We start from the raw sequence: 18,178 nt of genomic DNA, 5'->3' as shown, positions 1-18,178 counted from the left end.
CAATTAAATTTTTATTAATGTTTATCATGACGTTTACAATAAATGTTATCAGTCATCCAGAAAATCAATTCTATAATACCTGTTTGGCAAGCTGACCAGCGAATACTGCGCAGTTTATCATATGAATACGTCGTCTATTCTGTTCGACATGTATAGAAAAAATTATTACAGTAATGCATTTTTTTAGTTAGCATAATTCTTTGTAACGTGCGATTATAATCGTTAGTGAGATAAAAATAATAATTTTAATCGTGCATTCTTAAAGAAACAATATAATCTTGAATTGCGGAGTATTATATTAAAGGTTATACAGACTGCTGCGGATACGTCATTTGTTTTATTGCATTCCATAGTTTTGCATTGGTGTATGGAAAAATAGTACAAAACTTGTCGAAAATTAATATTACCATTAAATAACATCCAAATAATGTCTTTGCACGTAACATTTGTTACATTAAAAAAAAAAAAACTAATGCCATATTTCACGTGGAGCATATGCAGTATCGGCAAAACAATAGAATAATTGTACTCAAGAATACAGTAAAATGTATCATCCAATTATTTACGTTTGTAGAATATTTGCCAAATAAAATAGAAAAATTGAAGACAAAGTTACACATTCAATCGTATTGTAAGGAAAAAAATATTATAACACGCGTATAAAAATACATTTGTTATACTCTATTCATCCACCCATTTGTAATATGTAGCTAAATTTCCAATTTGTTCGATATTTTTTTAATAGATCCATAGATTATTTTACAATTCAGAATTTGTTAACAATATATTCAGCTATATTAAATATGCATAAAGTATTGCATATTGCATAAAGTACATAGTACTGATAAAACAGACAAAAATAAGCGCAAGGGTTATAGAACAATTAGAAATATTTGTGGACAATAATAAAGTACAAAAAACAGATTTATATTATTGTTTGCAGCATATATTATTAATTACAAATTTTTTCGGTTTTTTTTTATAAATTTACAAAATAAATTGAAGTACAAACATAGTATTACATCTTGATATATACAATTAATTACACATGTATACATATCACTTATTTATTTGACATATTACTGTATTTTTAACGCAACATGTAACATATATATGTAACTTATGTAATTTAATAAGATTAATCCATAAAAAAATACAAAACAGTAAGTAAGTGACAATAAGTAAGTGTTAAAGAACCGTGTTACGTGTATTGATGAATTATGCATTCGTAATAATCGTAATAACACTACTTTTATTCACAACTGCAAATTAACAATTAATTATAATTGCTTAGAGAGTCTCATGTTACTGTTCATATGTATATGTATATGTATACACATATATGTACAATACATACACATATACATATGTAAGCATAAAAAATGTTAAATTAATATTTTATAAAACTATATCAGATCCCACATCAGTATACTCTACATAAAACAGGTTAGTTGTACATACTTTTTACTTATTTATAATTAGAATTTTATAATTATTTACAATTGGAATACACATAAAACGTCTTTAACATTCATGTTTTTCTCTTGTTATAAAACTACGCAAGAAAGAATATAGGAAGTTAAAACATAAGAAAGTAGAAAGAATCTTTCACATAAAATTAAAGAAAGCACAATTACTAATTATATTTAATATAAAGAAATCAATCATATTTTCATTCATATAATGCTGCATTTAACTGTATTGCTCCTTTTCGGGAATAATATATATTTACTTTTGTAATAAATTTTCCAAGGTTGCTTTTAACTTGATAACTTGATACAGAAAAGTTGATACAAAAAACTATACTTCTAATATTATATATAAGGTATTTTTGAAAAATGTGATAAATATTAATAATAAATGTATATAATCATATTTTGAAAAATTATTATACTTCTCATTGTTTAAGAGTATTGCTCACGGATACATTTTGCAATCGTCGATAGTTGTATATTGCTTGTACCCTCATAAATAGTACCAATTTTTGAATCCCTGTAATACTTTTCTTGAGGGAAATCAGTAGAAAAGCCAACGCCTCCCATAAAATCTATACATTTCGCAGTGACACGACATGCAGTCTCAGATGCAACAAACTTCGCCATAGCCGCTTCCTTCATCACGTCTTTCTTAGTTTCTACTATTCTTGCTGCGTTGTAAACGAGCAATCTAGCGCACTCTAGTTCCGTTACCAATTGAGCTATTTGATGTTGCAGAGCTTGGAAAGAGAAAACACTCTTTCCAAATTGCTTCCTTTCCAACGTGTACGGTATAGTCGCGTCCAGGCATCCCTGCGCCACGCCGATCATCTGTGCTCCGACACCGATCCTACCCTCGTTCAAAAATCCAGCCGCATACTTATATCCATGTCCAAACTTCCCTAACAGATTGTCCTCGGGTATTCGAACGTTATCGAAATGAACCATGCAAGTACCCGATGCCTTGATGCCCATTTTATCCTCGGGTTTATTTACCGTCAAACCGGGCGTGTCTCGATCGACGAGGAAGGTCGTAATGCCACGATAACCGGCGGAAGGATTTGCATTAGCGAAAAGTACGAAGACTCGCGCCACGTCGGAATTTGAGATCCACATCTTTGTACCATTGATCACGTATTCGGCACCATCTTTCTTGGCTTCAGTCTTTAGAGAAAAAGCATCCGACCCTGAACCAGGTTCCGTTAGGCAAAAACTACCCACAAAGTCCCGTGCTAATCTAGATAAATACTTGTGCTTTTGTTTGTCGGATCCCACTTTAAGAATGAGTGAATTTATCAAAGTGTTTTGGATGTCAACCGAAACGGATACTGCCATGTCAACTTTAGCGATTTCTTCTATAGTTAAAATTGTGCTCATAAAATTGCTCCCTACTCCACCGTACTCTGTCGGGATCTCGATACCCATTAGACCATTTTCAAAGAGCTTCTGAAACACACTGTCGTCTATTCTCCCTTGCTTTTCCATTTTTCGTACAAGTGGAGCGATTTCTTCCTTGGCCAGTTTAGCGACCGTTTCCTTCGTCATAAGCTCGTCGTCTGTAAAATGTGTAAGAGGACCTACACAGTGCTGCATACGCGACGCGTGTAAGTGTAATTTGCGCGTTGCAATTAGTTGTCGCATACAACGCATGTGTAAAACAGATGGATACATGATGAAGCTATCTTCTTCGAGGAAATAGAAAGAAACAAATCCAATGTTCAAATATAATAGATAAAACCCCGACACAATTGTTAATCAGTAAATTGATAATGAGACGAGTAATATCGCTCTACTCGGCTCGCTGAAGACAACTGGTTGCTGTTACGTTAGTACACGCATATAAAATAGCATATGACATGGCATTTAATTTCAATATTTGTCGCACGGACCATGAAGAGATACTGTATTTCGAACAACTCTTCATTAAATAATGAGATGGTAACAGCAGAGAAATAATACAACGCTTTATAAATTATATCTGATTCGATATTTCATTTTTCTGTCTTGTTGAACAACTTGCATTAATGAAAAATTTGTACAAAAAATTTATCTACAACTGGGTATACAAAATTGAGATGATTTTAAAAATAATGTAGTAACTGTTGAGTTTTATACATTGCGAACACATCTCTTTTTTTACTCTTTATCGTAAATCTATTTAATTAAAATTATTCTCAACAATAGATAAATAAATAAATAACTTTTCATATATAAATGAGAACTAGATTGCTGAAGTATAGTATTTATAAATAATTTTATATTGTTATAGCTTTCAGTTTGACATCAAAGTCTCAATATGCATTATATGTTATGTGTACAACGTGTATTTTTTTCAGTTGAAAAAGTTTTTAAATAGAAATATGTAGAAAAAGTTTAAAAAATATAACAAACAAATGCAATTATTTTTTTTAGCACAATGTTGTTTATCACACAGCACGAGAATGTCAATACTGAATTGCTATATCACTAGATGCATAAATTATACAACAAACACAACACATGTTAACCCCATTATTTAATACAGTAGGAAATTATCATTTAAAAGATATAAGTTGACATAGACCGAGGCTAAAGAGCTACTAACATCGTAACATGCTTTAGCAACTTCAACAAAATCAGATAAAATTTCAAAATTTTTCGGTTTGCACTCAATAAAGAATTAAACATTCCTAAATACAAAACATATACATATATCACAGATGATAGAATTCATTATAAACGCGCAGATAATAAATAAAAGTTCAAGAAATTTCCAAGTTAGACACGTTCCAACCTGGATAAAGAAACGTAGTGAGCGTAGTGACATCACCCTTGATCATCAGAAGCGTAGCTTCTCCCACTACAATTTTGCTATCCAATCAGCATCGCATCCCCACCATCATCTTACTAGCCAATCAGCATGCTATTCACATGCTATCCACATGCTATATAATGACACGACGAGACGCACGAATTTATATCGCTATAAGCCGTTCTGCTGTTCATAGCGTTCGTATCGAAGATGGCAAGAACTAAGCAAACTGCTCGCAAGTCCACTGGAGGCAAGGCTCCTCGTAAACAATTGGCGACAAAAGCGGCGCGTAAGAGTGCGCCCGCAACTGGTGGAGTAAAGAAGCCGCATCGTTACCGTCCTGGTACAGTGGCACTTCGTGAAATTCGTCGTTATCAGAAAAGCACGGAATTATTAATCCGTAAACTTCCGTTCCAACGGTTGGTACGTGAAATCGCTCAGGATTTCAAGACTGATCTCCGTTTCCAAAGCTCAGCTGTTATGGCTCTGCAGGAGGCAAGCGAGGCTTATCTCGTAGGCTTGTTTGAAGATACTAACCTTTGCGCGATTCACGCCAAAAGGGTTACCATCATGCCTAAAGATATCCAATTGGCACGTAGAATTCGTGGAGAACGTGCTTGAAATTATTATACTTTCTAAACGGCCCTTTTTAGGGCCAAAAGTTCTTTTACGTGGAATGTTTATTGGTCTTCCACGATAGTTTCACTTATTACAACTTTACAATTTTCAAGAATCATGTGAATCTAGTCTCAAGTCTTCATTTAAATCTTTCATAATTTCCATAAAAATTAATTTTTATTTCGTTGTTTTATACATCAATAATGTAATCGATATTCGATCTTTTAATAAAATTTGTGAATACTGAAAACTTATTTTTCAAGAATTTCTAAATACCTAATGTCATTGCATAAATCATAATTTTACTTATACGTAAATCGTTCTTTATGTAAATGTATAATGCATTTTATGCGCAAAGACATTTTTTGCGTTTCCCGCGCGATTTGTTATGAGAATGGTGCATAATTTTGGCGCGATTTTGTGATGCATGCTAAACAGGCTTTGTAACATCGGTTACACACACGGATGAGACAGAAGGTAACCAATCATTCTCTTTTCATCCTTGTGTGTATGTAGATTTCGTAATTTGTAAGAAATGTCTTCAACTACAATAAATCAAGTATCCTATATTTACTTTATAAATAACGAAAATAATTATTCGATATACTATAATCGTTATTATTAGTAACAAAAGCGATTTGCAATTAATTGGCGAATTAAGTCGCAAGCTCGGCATCATCGTGTCTATTATCGTCTTATTGTGTATTTTTAGCAGATGGCGAAAGTCTGCTGATCAAAAGAATGTATAGCGAATTGCGCTGTATCATAACTTGTATCGCACATGTTAGCCGTAAGTTTATTTAAAACCTCTCTCTCTCGAATTTCTCTCGAATTTCTTAATGTGCGATTGCGAAAATCTCAAGAGATGTTTGCAGATCTCACACTATGTTCAAAAAGATCACCGATGGCGATGTCAGGAAGCGACAGTTTCTCTTCGGAGCAGACGGATCTGCTGGGTGGAGAAAATCGATAGGAAAAGGCGAGTTCAAATGGCGCGAGAGAGAAAGAGAGATTGAACGTGTGTGTTTTTGTGTGCGAGAGAGAGAAAGAGAGTGAGAGTGAGTACACACAGCACACAGCGGGTCATTAACGCTTTCGCGTACGGACGAGCTCGACAATTATTTCTCATGTCTCACCGAGCAAATCGTCAACGGTAGCGACAACGATAATGTCGGAGTGGAAGTGTTGCGAAGATCGCGTAGCGTCTCGATGAAAGCGTTTGTGGGAAAGTGTTCGTGCTGCCTGTCGAACGGTAACAGCTGTGCGCGATATCACGCGACAAAATGCTGAGGGTGCCCGTCGGTTCTTGACGACTCGCAGCTTGAGGCGTCAAGACGAAGCCAGGTAACCGACGACAGTGGCAATTGCATCCGCGCTGGAAAATGATCGGCTGTTGGCAGCTGGTACGCATTTTTTGCGTACTACTCTGCTTGTCGCTTCAGCCAGATTACGTGCATTCTACTCACATCACCGGCACATTCGACACGAGGGAATTCTTTCGGTTCCTCATAAAGTTCGGCTTCCAGAAGACCGATCGTCACAGACAGAAAGACTCGTACGGTTACATATTCGGCAATGTAACTGCAAAATCGGACTTTGATGTGCCGATCACCCTCGCGATATTGGATCGCGGTCATTTTCTAGAATATTATGGTAATCGCACATTGACGGATAAGAGCACTGCGTGCGCCTACATGTTCAACACGCTGAAAAAGAGTTCCTACGATCCGCATTGTAACGAGGAAGGTCAAGACTTTTTAAGGTATGCAGTATGCAATTCGCCTGTGATATTTTGGAGGTCATACTTTTAAAAGAGAGAGAGAGGTGTACTTGTATTAATGTTAAATGTATTTTACTTGTATTTGAAGGCGAGTTCCGTGCCCTCGAGATAAATTCTGCCCAGATGAAGATTCTGTATGGAATATTGTAAAAGGACATCAATTCACATATGTTATACAAGATTTCTGGCAACCTCGATTTTGGTACATGAGCTTGGTCGCATGCTATAGGAACAAAACAACCTGTCAGTGGGAGCATTACAGCAAGCATGACGAGTTGGAATATGATATCTGGCTAGTAAATGGCAATCCGAATATCAGTGGCCTAAATACTTTGACTTATCAGTTCTCGTATGACAGACAAGATACCATCGAATTGTACTTATTGTTTTTCATGTGTTACATCATATTGGTGCCACTGCAATTGTACGCAGTAAGGTTGCAAAAGCATCCTGTAACAAGATTGTTCACTGCTAGTTTATTATTAGAATTTGTGGCAGTATGTTTAATCTTGATACACGTGTTGAAATTTGCACTAGATGGTGTGGGCTATGAGCAATTAGAAGTTGCAGGTGATATTTTTGATATTTTGTCACGGGTAAGAATCATCTTCTGTTAAATATTTTATTTGGTGTGCAAATACTATAACTCTTTTCAAAATTTAAAACTAACCTAGTTTGCTAAATACTTCAATTTTGATGTTAATTATTTTTATATTTTTAGACATCGTTTATGTTGTTATTGCTTTTACTTGCAAAAGGTTGGGCAGTAACGAGAATGGAATTAACCTGGAAACCATTGGTGTTTGCCACATGGTTTTGTTATGGGGTTGTTCACATCTTATTATACGTCTGGAATATGGTATTTTATTGTTTATTACTCTACATCATTTATACATGTGTCAATTTGCAATAAGTGTAAATTTATTTGACATACTATATCTTTTACAGACAGAAGTTGACATTATTGAAGACATAGATGAATATCAAACTTGGCCAGGATGGTTCATATTGTTATTTCGAAGTGCCATAATGATATGGTTTTTATATGAACTTCGAAACACCATGACATACGAGCATAATACTCAAAAATTGAACTTTCTTCTTCATTTTGGTGCATCGTCATTAGTATGGTTCATATATTTACCCATTATAGCACTGATAGCACTTCAAGTAAGTGCACTGTGGAGGTTTAAGTTGTTACTAGGTAAGTAAAATTTGTAGGATGTAAAAATTTATTTTTAACTGCGTCTCTCGTACTACATTCGCCTTAATAATTTTCAGGTATAACATATTCAGCTGACTGTTTTGCTTATTGTGTGATGGCTCATTTATTATGGCCCACTAGGAGTGAACAATACTTTTTACTCGCGCAAGGCGCAGACAATGGCGATGAACTCGACGAGTTTAATGAAGCGCCACATGTATTAAATAATTATGTAGAACCGCCAGAACTCAGTAAAATAATTACTTAATATTCGTCCACTGGAGATATAATATTAAACTGACAAACGACAGTTTTAATTATGAATGATGTGATGTATATTTGCCAAATGGTCAATCTAGTAGAATGGATAATATGGATCTAATGTGCAGTTGAAATATGCATATTTATGCGTATTCTATAATTAGAGACACATGTATCACTCATCAAATTCGGCCATGTGAGATACAAAGTTAATGAGTGAACAAAACAGAACAAAAGTAAGTGGTGAGTATGATATGAGTATATGCTACAAATGAACATGATTTTCGATTTGACATACAATTAGCGTAACAAAGAAATAGCAATATTAATTATATTCTTCGCAATTTTATATGTACAAAGTCAAAATATTATTAAATATTTACTAATTTGAATTACAATGTACAATACTCACTTGAAGAACAATACGCATCTTACAATATTGATGCCTATTCTTATACCATATATTCCTAAAGTTCTTCCTAATTTTTCGTGTAATATAATTATGCTAAGATATAAAAATTAATGAAATATAACGATATACTACACAATTTCCAAATTCATACACACACACATATATGTATATATACATATATATTGCAAATTTTCTCTAAACGGTAATTTTACTCATATCATATTCATAAATAAGTTTGAATTTAAGATATTAATTTTTACTATAATATATTTCAGCCATTCTATATACATCTTTGGTTGAACAAAAAAATATTGCAAAAAAAGAAAGAAAGATCTATCGTACATGTAAAGATTAATGACATTTCATAAGATATATGTGTGTGTGTGTGTATATATATATAATATATATACACACGCACACATTTTTAATGTCATTTAATTCCTCATTATATTACATCTTGCAATTACTCTCTACATCTACTCTATACGAAGAATATTATGATGTGCGCTTGAATATAAGAATGGTGGAAAATAAAACACTTATATAACTTTCGTAAGAATTTGATTCAAATTCTGTGATTTAAGTATTAGTTTATTGTATGCGGGATAAATAATATATACAAAAGAATTTTTTATAAACTACGTTTTCTTTTAACTCTAGATTCTTTGGCTGATTCAAGTCATGGCATTAATTACGATTGAAAATAAGCCAGTAAATAATAAAATTATTTTTTTATCCAATTTTAATTAAATAAAATTTCAAATTTAATCAGAAAGTGGTCTTTAGGTTGGTCGAAAAAGCGATGATTGAAATAATATTTCATATTTTTGGGACATCGTGTATAGAAAATGTTCATATATTTATTACTATTTTTTATTTATATTATCATATATCTTTTATTCTGTTTAATTTTATACGAAAAGTTATTGATCTGTCAAATTTTCATCATTAATCTAATTTTTTAATCAGGTATATATATATTTTGGAAATGATAATTATTGTATGTCAGAGTAAAAAAGTATATATCACATTTTTTTCAATTGTATTTCAGTAAATCCATACGCTGCGAGAATACGAATATGATCTGATGTGTGAATTTACGCTAGTTAGAAACGTCTTCTTGTCACACACTATTATTGCTCAATCTTGTAATAACTTAGATAATATTGTAAACATTCTCTTGAGAATATTTTAGTGCATATATGCATGCGTCATAAGATCAATGAATCTTCACAATATATTTATATTTCTGATATGCACTGAACGAAAACAATTTTAGTGTGGTCTATTCTTTCTCAAAAAATTTGACAAAGTTGTGTTTAGAATTTTAAATATATGTTATTTTACTAAAGAGCACATTTAGATATGTGTATATTGTTTGCGTGGATACCAATATAATATGTATGTGGGTGTGTATGCATCTGTATACAGACACACACACATACAATTTATTTCCAAAGATCATGAATATTTTCAAATATCTTTTGAGACGCTTTTTATAGATAAATAGAAAAAAATAACAGCAGATATTATTTTAATATAATAAAATTATTATTATTATATCACATTATTAGAGTCCAAAAGAGCACAAAAGAAGATATCCTTTTGTCAGATTTTGATAGATTACGTATATTATAAAACTAGATTCTTTGATATCTGTTGTTTTATACATCTAGTTTGTGTATCAAATTTTTTCATGTATCTATAATTAATATGGATCTCTTTAGTAAATGGATGGGATGCTATAATTATAATTGAAAATAAATTTTTTTCCACATATATATGTACACATGCTGAAAAGAAATTAATTATATTCAGCATATCCTAAAAAGATAAGTCATTAATAATTTTTAAATTTTTATTTTGTATGAAAAGGCAGATTCTCTTTCCTAAAATGTATTTCACTAAAAACTTCTAATTATACGTCACTTTTTTCAATCATACTTTTATTTGTTCCATACTGTTTATTTATTTCAAATTTAATAATATATTTTAATGTTAAAAAACAGACAATTTTAATTTTTGTGTATATTGCATTTCTACATTAATGTTTAATATAAATTTATAATAATCTTAATTTTGACGTAAGGCTATCAATAACTTCATTGGAACCTGGTCCTATACCTAAAACTGTAATTGTACCAGGTTTTAATTGAGTTTTACCAGCATCTTTTATTATGGCAGTAATTAAACCAGCATGTTCAGCTTTATCTGCTAAAATTAATAATTCTTCTTCGTTTGGTATTGCAACAACAATTTTAGGTTGTCCAATTTGTAACCAGGAATGAAACATTTGTTGTTTCTTTTCATTATTTAAAGTTTGGCGACAGCATTCTAGCGCAGCATGAGCACACTGAGCACCAATTTTGCCTTTTCCCATACGTATATCTGACCGGACCGCTATTACCATTTTACAATTTTTTCCATCCCAAGCAGAAGATAATAAAAATCTAATATATCTACCTATCAACAACATTTCTAAAATCAGACAACAATTACTTAAGTTTCGAGTCTTGTTGCTTTATATGTTCGGCCATACAGTCCTTAAACTTTTTTACTTTATCTTGGCATTTTCTCCAATCTCGATACTCTGCTATACATTCCTAAAAATAATTTAGAAACGGAAACATTGTTAATACAACTAGCTTAATTCATAACAGTATAACGTAATTCATAAGTCAGTTGTTTTTAAACTAAGTTTCATTATTTCTTTAGAATCAAAATTAGGAAAGACAATGATTAAGCTAAATTCTAAGCTAAAACAAATAAATATAGATAATCAATTATAAATTAACATTACTTGAACTTGGTAATGTAACTCTATGCAACCGGTCTTTTTCAACATCCGCTCGACAGGATCTTCAATTTCTATATCGGCATCGGCATTAAATGAGGCAGTCATGTTACACAATTGATGCTTAGATAAAAAGAATACGAGTTATACCATTGAGACGAATCATTCGATGAATATTGCTTAAAAATGTTTACGAAATGTACACGTGTGATGCTTAACTTTATAGGTTACGTTACTTTTGTCCAATTTTCACCCGTCCGCTACATTCACAATCGGGTGCAATATTCTGCAACTGGTCGTAACTTTTTACAAAAGAGGTGCGGACGATGTGCGGCGATCGAGACGCCGCCATGTTTAACTGTTAGAACTATCGGTTGCGTGAAAGTAAACCAACGCGTGCGACGACTGCAGCGAGACATCATTACGAAGCGTAGAGCCAGTGTATTCTGCTTGGCCAAAACTTTTCAAAGGTATTCACCGAGGAGACAGTGTCTTCGTTATCGCGTATTTGCGCGACTCAGCAGTACGTTGGCGCGAAGCGTCCGACAGTTTCCAATATCGGCGAACTAACGTTCGGCTTTCGCGAATATCGCTATTGTCCGGGAACACGGCACCGCCTTTTTCGTTATTACTCATGTTACATTCCGCGATAGCTTCTTATTTCTTTCGCTCCGACCGGTATCGTTCGATAATTGTGACGGGTTTCGCGCAACCATCTACTGCGATTCCTTGTGTTACGCATTGCAATTATTTACAAGGATCAGATATATTGAACTTTTCGTAAGTGAAATGCAAAAGTAGAAAGAAGTGAATTAAGTTTATGGTACAAACAATTTACGAAATGTGTTTTATATTGTTGTGCTTTTTGTTTCGTGTTTGATTTATCATTATGAGCGAGATTAAAATGAGTCTAGAACATTTGTAACAATGTATTGCAAATATAGGTGTAACAATTGCTACAGTATGCAGGTGCATTAATTTAATTTAATAAGTCTTATGTTTCTGTTTTTCATTTTGATGACATAATCATAATGATATTTTTATTATTTCACAACAATGTGTCAGGAATATTAGTTTAATATATTGTTAGGGATAACATATATATATATATAAAATTACATTTCTTATTTGAACTTATTTATATTGATTGAACTTATTTATATTGATTGAACTTATTTATATTGATCTTAAGGGTTTTAAATATTGTTTCTATTTGTTTGGTATATGTAAACTACTGATGCTAAATATAGAGTTTTCTCTGCATAGAGAATAAATATAAGATACACAGCAATCTTAAATATTCAATATAGAGGTACATATTTAAAAAGATTTCTGTTTTGAAAAATATATTAATACAAATGTTTTTAATTATATGCTTTAAAAAAATAGGGGATATTATATACCATCTATTCCTTATGGGCATTATGTGTCTTAATGATACATTATGTATGAGCATGTACATAAAACTATATGTACTTGACCCTAGTCTTAGATCTCTCACACTGACAACATAATTCTCACATCCTGCCATTGTTAACTCTACTCTACTTTAGATTAAGATAATCATTCAAAAGAAAGTTCCACTTTTGAAGAAATGCAAGAATAATACAAATAAATAAATTAATTGGACAAATTATGTCATAATAACTGTACTTATATTTAAGAAATGTTGGACATTGCAAGCAACAAAATTTGTTAATTTATACTATTATGATATAGATGATTTAATGGGTACTTTATCTCAATTGAAGGTAATTAGCACAAAATGTCGAAGAAACCAGGAGCCACCCAAGCAATGCATAAAGTCATAATGGTTGGGAGTGGAGGTGTTGGAAAATCTGCTCTTACATTACAGTTTATGTATGATGAGGTAAAAAAATCCACTTTTATAGTAAATGTGTATTATTAATTTCACAAAAATAATTTATTTTTCACGTTTGTCTCTCTATAAATACTGTAATATTTTTTAAATATATATTTCTAAGCATTATATTACATAAAAATTTGTTTTTTTAATCCTAATCTTGATGTTAAAATCAGTTTGTTGAAGATTACGAACCTACAAAAGCAGATTCCTACAGAAAAAAAGTTGTGTTAGACGGAGAAGAAGTACAAATAGATATCTTGGATACTGCAGGACAAGAAGACTATGCGGCAATTCGAGACAATTACTTTCGTAGTGGAGAAGGATTTCTTTGTGTATTTTCAATAACAGAAGATGACAGCTTTCAAGCTACACAAGAATTTAGGTGAGAAAAGTTTAATGACATTAATCGTTAGTTTCCAGTGTAAAACTTCTAGACAAAAAATTATAACAGTTTTATAGTAAGATTATTTCAAATAAACAGAAAAAATTTTTTCCTTTTTCATAGAGAACAAATTCTCAGGGTAAAAAATGATGAGAACATTCCATTTTTATTAGTGGGAAATAAAAGTGATTTACAAGAAAAGAGGAAGGTTAGCCTAGCTGAAGCTCAAGCAAGGTCTCAACAATGGGGTGTTCCTTACGTAGAAACAAGCGCCAAGACGAAAGAAAATGTGGATAAGGTAAAGTGTTGGTTATATATAATTTCGTTTAATATTATTTAAAACAGTTGAGATATGGTGAAAAGTATATAATTTCTTACATTAATACTATATTCATGTATAATTATTAATGTTACTCTTTAATTCTATTGGTTTTTTTTTAATATGTTTGTAATATTCTTAATTTTATTTTTATGAAAACGAAAAATTTTTTTTTTAAGGTAGGATTTTATACCAATTTTAAGAGTGGAATACAATATGAGATTAAATATTTCACTGCAGAATGTCTAAGCATACATGCATACATATCAATCTATGTAGTTAAATTATTGAAAATGTTGAATGCTTTTTTACACGTACTCTTATTGTGGCTTTCACTTTTTTTAATTTTATTTTTATTGTAATGTATGTTATAGGAATTGATTGCATGAAATATGCATTTTTAAATCAGCTTAATCCTGCAGTCTATGTACATTTAAATGTTAACACACATACACACACGCACAAAACTGTATGTTGTGTTGTTGCTTATGTGCACACAGTTCTCTTTTACAAATAAGGATATAATGTTTATTTCATATTGCACATTTTATATGCCTTAAAGCTTTGAGATAGCATCCATTGCACATTTGCAGGTATTTTTCGACTTGATGCGTGAAATAAGGTCACGTAAAATTGAAGATAAATCTGCAAGCAATGGTCGAGGTAAAGACCGTGCCAAGAGGAAGAAAAAGAAGTGCATTATTCTATAGGTTTGCCGTTTTTTTTTTCTTGCACTATATTTTTTTATGAGAGAATTGTAGCATTTCTTGTTTTGGCGACATTAGTTGTGTATGTATTTGTGTAAAATGTATAAGGAATGTTAATAGTTTTATTAATCTAATGCAATTCTCGTTATTATCATTATTACAGATATGCAATGAAAATGTATAATCAAGTTATTATTTGCAATCACTTTTTGTAAAATGTTAATAGAACATGTTAATATTAATTATTTTCAAAAGATACATAACATCGTTGCATATCTCTATTTTTACTCTGCTTTAAATTCATATTCATATTTGAGAAATTTCATATTTCGTGTTTAACAAGTATTTGCAAAATAAAACACTCATTTATCTACAGAGCTTATTACAGCTTATGCAAAGCATGTTTGCTCCTTTTGTTCTTCTAGTGACATTGTTACATTATTCTATTATAAATCAACTCATAAGTCAACGAAAATACATTTTTAAGTTTTTTTTTATTGTGTTATGAAATATAAGAAGAATATTAAATATAATTACTTGGAAAGATAGTCCTTTTTAAAATGTTTATTGAAATTTTGTGTTAAATTTGTGTTAGGTTTTCATATTTTTGAGAACGATCTAGGATTTGTACATACAGCAATTTTTTATGAATGAAGCTATTTATAAAATATTCTCTTGAAATAGAAATACTTTCTTTCTTTCTTTCTCTATCTATCTATCTATCTATCTCTCTCTCTCTCTCTCTCTATCTATCTATCTATCTATCTATCTATCTATCTATCTATCTATCTATCTATCTATCTATTTATCTGTATTTATCTCCCTTTCTTCCTTCCTCTTTCTTTTTCTCTAAAGCAAAGAAAAATATGATTAAAGAAAATATATTTATAGGAAGAGATAACGATTGATTTATGTTTATGATATTATTTATGCGTATAAATTTCTTTTAAAATAACATGTAATATATATTTTACATGTACAATAATACGATTATTGATTGCTTTTTTTATATTGATGTACATTTTAGTTTTTAATTATCAATGCGCAAGTTTCACAAAATTAGTTTGCACAAATGCATAATTAAAAACATATTTATTTCATAAAATTGCAGGTATTCTTTGATTTAATGCGAGCAATAGCTGCTCGCAAGGCACAGGAAAACCAGGGAGATGGAAGTGAACGTAAGAAGAAAACAAACTGCTGCATCTTGCTATAACAAACATAAACAATATGTAGTTTGTGTTATACGGAAGATTGAAACGAAAGTTTTCTGACACTTTACAGTGAAATGACACGAAATTTTTGCTGTTTATTGTATGATATACAGAATATTCTTAAGTAGAATATATTCACATTTAAAACATATACAATTTAATATATAACATTTATATATGTATTATTCACCGCTCCACAAAAATAGGGAACGTTGAGCATCTGAAAAGTGTTCTCTATTTTTTGTGTAGTAATGTATAACTGGTCTGGTTTCCTATTTAAAATATTCACAGATTATTATGTACTATAATTGATGTTTTCTATGAAATTATAAAAAAACGATTTTAATGGCAATACATTTTTTATCGCAATACATTTATCATTCTTTGTCGTACTATATTACTGTTCAATGCATTCCTATGATATATAATTTGAATTAAAACACAAAATTTACGGTGCAATATTTATAATATCAGAATTATCATTAGAAAAACACAAAAGGTTATTTATGAAATTGTTTTTAGAGTGCTGAAATCATAATTAATGTTAATATAATTGAGAAAATTTAAAATATAACAAGATTCACGATATATTTTATGAATATTTGTTTTGTTTATCCGATATATTATTTGTGCAAATAATGTAATTACGTTCATGTTGAAATAAAATAATTGCATTCTTAGTTGATGTTTCTGTGTGTATTACTTATTTACAACCTTTAATGACTTCAGCACTCTTTATTCTGTTTAAATGTTATCGAAAATTATGTGCAAATACGTAAATATGGAATTAAATGTTTTAGATATTCTGGTTTACAATATATTGATATTGAATAAAGTTATGATAAACTATGAAATAGTCAAATAACACTGTAAAGTGACGAAAACTGTTATAACTTGTATTAAATAATATTTGTTTATATATGTAGTGCTTCATATATTAGGTTTTTAATACATCAGTACGTTTCATTTTATAGTTTTTTTCATTAGTTACGGTATAATAGTTTGATATATCGTACGTGTGAGTGAATTTTCTAATAAATACAATTATGTTACATTAATAGTTATTTCTGTGCTCTTCGAACAATACGTGATTAGATTTTAAGATATGAAAAGATAATCACGTATGTGATGTGCAAACATAAATAAAGAAAAGAAGATTTAATGAGAAAATTTGATTTATTATCTCATTAGAAGATTTTAGGATAAAAGATTGTACTGGTTTACTTTACAGTAACAATTAACATTCGTCGTTACTCGCACAATTGAAATATCAAGCTATGATGTAATAATGAAATAAATTTTTATGTCTAACATAGTAGACTGTAATTAGAGACTGATCATACATATATATAATTAAGTCGCTTATTCATAAAATTTTTACCTCTATGAGGTATATTTATGCATAAATATAAATATATATGCATAAATATATTTATATAAATATATATAAACAAATTTTAATACATTTTTGAAGTGACTTGACGAGTTACACAATGATCATTAAAGTTCCCAAAATTTACATATTATAATAAGTTTTTTTATGAGGAAGAAGAACAAGTAAACTATATCTGTGTATTTAATTTTGATACTTTTGTATACCGTTGACATTGATTGTGCCTTTTAAGTGTTCACTGATAACGTAACAAAGTCAATCAAACTTTAAGATTATTTAGAAGAATTTTACGACGCATTTAGATGTAATTATATATATACATCACACACACACTATATATCCATATTTGTCATACACATACACACACACACGAACGCGCACGCCACACGACCCATCCACGTGCGCATATATATGTGTGTGTACGTATAGATCATTGCAATTCTATATGTTCGAACTGTTATTTTGTCATAAATTAAAAGCCTTTTTATGTGTAATCTCAACGTACCTTAATTTATTATTCCATCATTATCCAATAATATATATTTGATTTAACGATCGATTTGAAATATGAAGAGGTAGCTTAAATAAATCAAATAAATATTTAAACCATCATGAAAGAAAAAGTATAATAAAAAGTAATAATTCTTTTATTTATGAGACACTTAAATAAGAGCGATGGATTAATTCTGATTGATTCTAAGTATTCCAGTCGATGAAATACATTGAAAAGTAAAGTTTTAGTATCAAGTGATTCTTGTCGAAGTTGATATCATTTTTATTAGAATCAAAATATTATAAAAATTAGATCTAAAGATTCAATGAAGAAGCTATGTTTCGTATTGTAAAATATAGTATTTGGTTGATAAATGTTGTAATAGATTTGTAGCAGTTGGGAAGAAACAATAAAATAGAGGAAATAGAGAGAGAGAAAGAAAAGAGAGAGAGAGAGAGAATAAAATAG

At 30.6% G+C, this 18,178-nt stretch overlaps 4 protein-coding genes and 1 pseudogene across 7 annotated transcripts; 3 read left to right on the top strand and 2 right to left on the bottom strand.

Moving 5' to 3' along the window:
• Nucleotides 1-924: 924 nt before the first annotated feature.
• LOC105676148 (short/branched chain specific acyl-CoA dehydrogenase, mitochondrial pseudogene) lies at nucleotides 925-4,297 on the bottom strand (annotated as a pseudogene).
• Nucleotides 4,298-4,415: 118 nt separating this feature from the next.
• LOC105676152 (histone H3) lies at nucleotides 4,416-4,920 on the top strand. Its single transcript, XM_012373823.2, has one exon. It carries the CDS (start codon nucleotides 4,477-4,479, stop codon nucleotides 4,885-4,887), a length of 411 nt encoding a protein of 136 aa, XP_012229246.1. The 5' UTR covers nucleotides 4,416-4,476; the 3' UTR covers nucleotides 4,888-4,920.
• A 735-nt stretch (nucleotides 4,921-5,655) lies between these two features.
• On the top strand, nucleotides 5,656-9,092 carry LOC105676147 (transmembrane protein 145). 2 transcript variants are annotated; one of them, XR_001101357.2, is made up of 6 exons: nucleotides 5,656-6,646; nucleotides 6,753-7,260; nucleotides 7,386-7,523; nucleotides 7,613-7,868; nucleotides 7,946-8,372; nucleotides 8,817-9,092. XR_001101357.2 is itself a non-coding variant. In XM_012373814.2 (5 exons), the coding sequence occupies exons 1-5, from the start codon at nucleotides 6,267-6,269 to the stop codon at nucleotides 8,134-8,136; spliced, it is 1,473 nt and encodes a 490-aa protein (XP_012229237.1). In that variant the 5' UTR covers nucleotides 5,656-6,266; the 3' UTR covers nucleotides 8,137-9,092. The 2 variants fall into 2 exon arrangements, 1 of the variants encoding a protein (XP_012229237.1); XM_012373814.2 differs by having other exon boundaries at nucleotides 7,946-9,092.
• A 1,293-nt stretch (nucleotides 9,093-10,385) lies between these two features.
• On the bottom strand, nucleotides 10,386-11,621 carry LOC105676151 (peptidyl-tRNA hydrolase 2, mitochondrial). Its single transcript, XM_012373822.2, has 2 exons — nucleotides 11,342-11,621; nucleotides 10,386-11,144 (listed from the first exon to the last, which is right to left on the bottom strand). The coding sequence occupies exon 2, from the start codon at nucleotides 11,015-11,017 to the stop codon at nucleotides 10,604-10,606; it is 414 nt and encodes a 137-aa protein (XP_012229245.1). The 5' UTR covers nucleotides 11,018-11,144; nucleotides 11,342-11,621; the 3' UTR covers nucleotides 10,386-10,603.
• Nucleotides 11,622-11,656: 35 nt separating this feature from the next.
• Nucleotides 11,657-17,711, top strand: Rala (Ras-like protein A). 3 transcript variants are annotated; one of them, XM_012373817.2, is made up of 6 exons: nucleotides 11,657-11,805; nucleotides 13,087-13,205; nucleotides 13,376-13,584; nucleotides 13,708-13,882; nucleotides 14,497-14,613; nucleotides 15,722-17,711. In XM_012373817.2, exons 2-5 carry the CDS (start codon nucleotides 13,101-13,103, stop codon nucleotides 14,611-14,613), a joined length of 606 nt encoding a protein of 201 aa, XP_012229240.1. In that variant the 5' UTR covers nucleotides 11,657-11,805; nucleotides 13,087-13,100; the 3' UTR covers nucleotides 15,722-17,711. The 3 variants fall into 3 exon arrangements, with proteins under 3 accessions (XP_012229240.1, XP_012229244.1, XP_012229241.1); XM_012373818.2 differs by lacking the exon at nucleotides 11,657-11,805 and adding an exon at nucleotides 11,838-12,115; XM_012373821.2 differs by lacking the exon at nucleotides 14,497-14,613 and having other exon boundaries at nucleotides 11,659-11,805.
• The last annotated feature ends 467 nt before the right edge of the window (nucleotides 17,712-18,178 follow it).

This window comes from Linepithema humile, chromosome 5 (assembly GCF_040581485.1).
Source record: "Linepithema humile isolate Giens D197 chromosome 5, Lhum_UNIL_v1.0, whole genome shotgun sequence".
NCBI classification, from domain to species: domain Eukaryota; kingdom Metazoa; phylum Arthropoda; class Insecta; order Hymenoptera; family Formicidae; genus Linepithema; species Linepithema humile.
Note: the sequence above shows the minus strand (reverse complement) of the source record. Positions and strands in the feature narration are given on the sequence as shown.